Here is a 2,087-nt window from a genome sequence, read left to right as displayed (position 1 = left end):
AAAGCAATCTGCATATCCTGGGAGTGTCTCATTACCCATTCTAAATAGGCTTGTACTAACGGGATTATGATAAGGCAAGGTTCATGTCCTGCTATTTCTATTAGTCTAGATCTTCCGTTCATGATTAGTTGAGACAACAACTCAAATCGACTTAATATCGACTTCTTTGGTCTAAAAGCTAGAAATATCCATTCTAAAATTCACAAAGGATCTTTCAGTGCCGGATCCCACTGTGCAAATAATGCAAATGGATAATCACTACTCTTCTCGCCATTTATAACTATCAGCTGTATCAATAGGTCAGGGTCATATTGTGCTGCCTTAGAATTCACAATTTTATCCATCATACATTGTAAGTCTTCTGTCTGCTCTACGGACAACTGTCGTTTGTCATCTACATTAGTGCTAGTAGATAAAAGCCGCAATAACAGTGCTAAGTCCTCATTTGAAACCCCAAACAAATTTCTTATCCATTGAATGTCACCTACTAGTTTCTGAGCATCATTTAATGTAGGAATGTCCATTTTTAATGTTATTTTCTGCGGCCTAACCTGAGTGTCAGTGATAACCCAACCAAGGTAGTTCCAGGAAGAACTTTTTTGTATTTTCTCGGGGGCTACTTTAAGTCTCTTCTTCTCCAAACATGGTATTAATTCCTTGAGGACTTGATCAGAATTCGTATTTTCCCCTGCAATCAATATATCATCCATATAGTGATAGATCAGAAATTGAGCAAATCTTTCTCTGATTGGTTTCAAAGCCCAAGCAACAAAATGTTGACACATGGTGGGAGAGTTTTTCATTCCCTGTGGTAAAACTGTCCATTGATACCATCGTGCAGGCTCTGCCTTATTTATTGATGGTACTGTAAAAGCAAACTTCTCTTGATCTTCAGGATGTAACAGTATAGTAAAAAAAACAATCTTTCAGATCAATAATAAAAATGTTCCAATCTACTGGAATCATTACCGGGGAGGGCAATCCAGGTTGTAAGGCTCCCATATCATGCATTACTGCATTGATCACACGTAGATCATGCAACATATGCCATTTCCCATTTTTCTTTGGGATGGTAAAAATTGGGGTATTCCATGGGCTAGTAGAGGGAACTATATGTCCTGCCTCTAGCTGCTCTTGTACTAACTCTTGAATCTTGGACAGCTTTTCTGCATTGAGCGGCCATTGATCAACCCATACCGGTGTTTCAGTTTTCCACCTTAGTTTTAGGATTGGCTGTCCTTCAATGGCCGTGATTAAAAACCCTGAGATGTTAGCCTCGAACCCAGTTGACTCAAGATGTCTCACCCAATCAATGCGATGGGAACGTTCAAAACGTATGGTCGCGTTTTCACCACAGAGCCATCAGAAAAACAGAAATTTAAATGCTCTTTGCTCACACTAGTGCATTGCATCCCACCAATTCCATAAATCCCTTCAGTGGTGTGTATTAGCTGCTATTCTTTCGGCCATTTACTTCTGGGAATTACGGTAACATCTGCTCCCGTATCAAGTATCATTTTTAAAACAATGGTTTCATTTTTTGGTCCCATAATTCTCACTGTCTCCTCTGGTTTTGACTTTTGAATATTTAAGGCCAATAGCACTGCAGGTGAACCAGAGGATCCAAAACCTGCATCTCCTCCGAGGAGTTTGCCAGATTTTGGTACTCGGGATTCAAATGGAACTAACTGCGCTATGCGTGCACCTTTCGCAATATTCACGGGTGGCGTTATTGTTTGGACCATGATCACGATCACACCAGTGTAATCAGCATCAATTACTCCTGGCAAGACAGAAATACCCTGTCGAGATGTTGACGATAGCCCCAACAATATCGCACATAATCCATGACCAAGAGGTCCTTTCATGTTTGATGGAATGCAGTGCACCTTTGTGTCTAACAAAGTTACTTCTACTGCTGTTGCCACGTCCACTCCGGCACGTCCTGTGGTGGCGGAGGGGACGCTGTCCAGACACCCTGTATTTGTGTCGTGGCGCGCGGGGATCTCAAGGGTTTCCCAAAACTCTGCCGCTGACATGATACTTTGATTTACATTCTTTAGTCATGTGGCCTCTTTTCCCACATC

At 41.5% G+C, this 2,087-nt stretch overlaps 1 protein-coding gene across 1 annotated transcript; it reads right to left on the bottom strand.

The window, feature by feature from the left end:
* Window positions 1–200: 200 nt before the first annotated feature.
* LOC104837766 (endogenous retrovirus group K member 11 Pol protein-like) lies at window positions 201–2,039 on the bottom strand. The gene is given in 3 exon segments (XM_010577118.1): window positions 201–917; window positions 919–1,238; window positions 1,475–2,039. Coding segments are annotated over 3 exon segments (1,602 nt in total).
* Window positions 2,040–2,087: the final 48 nt, after the last annotated feature.

The sequence above is a fragment of the Haliaeetus leucocephalus genome, unplaced genomic scaffold (genome assembly GCF_000737465.1).
Source record: "Haliaeetus leucocephalus isolate CR32 unplaced genomic scaffold, Haliaeetus_leucocephalus-4.0 Scaffold41, whole genome shotgun sequence".
Taxonomy (NCBI): Eukaryota; Metazoa; Chordata; class Aves; order Accipitriformes; family Accipitridae; genus Haliaeetus; species Haliaeetus leucocephalus.
Note: the sequence above shows the minus strand (reverse complement) of the source record. Positions and strands in the feature narration are given on the sequence as shown.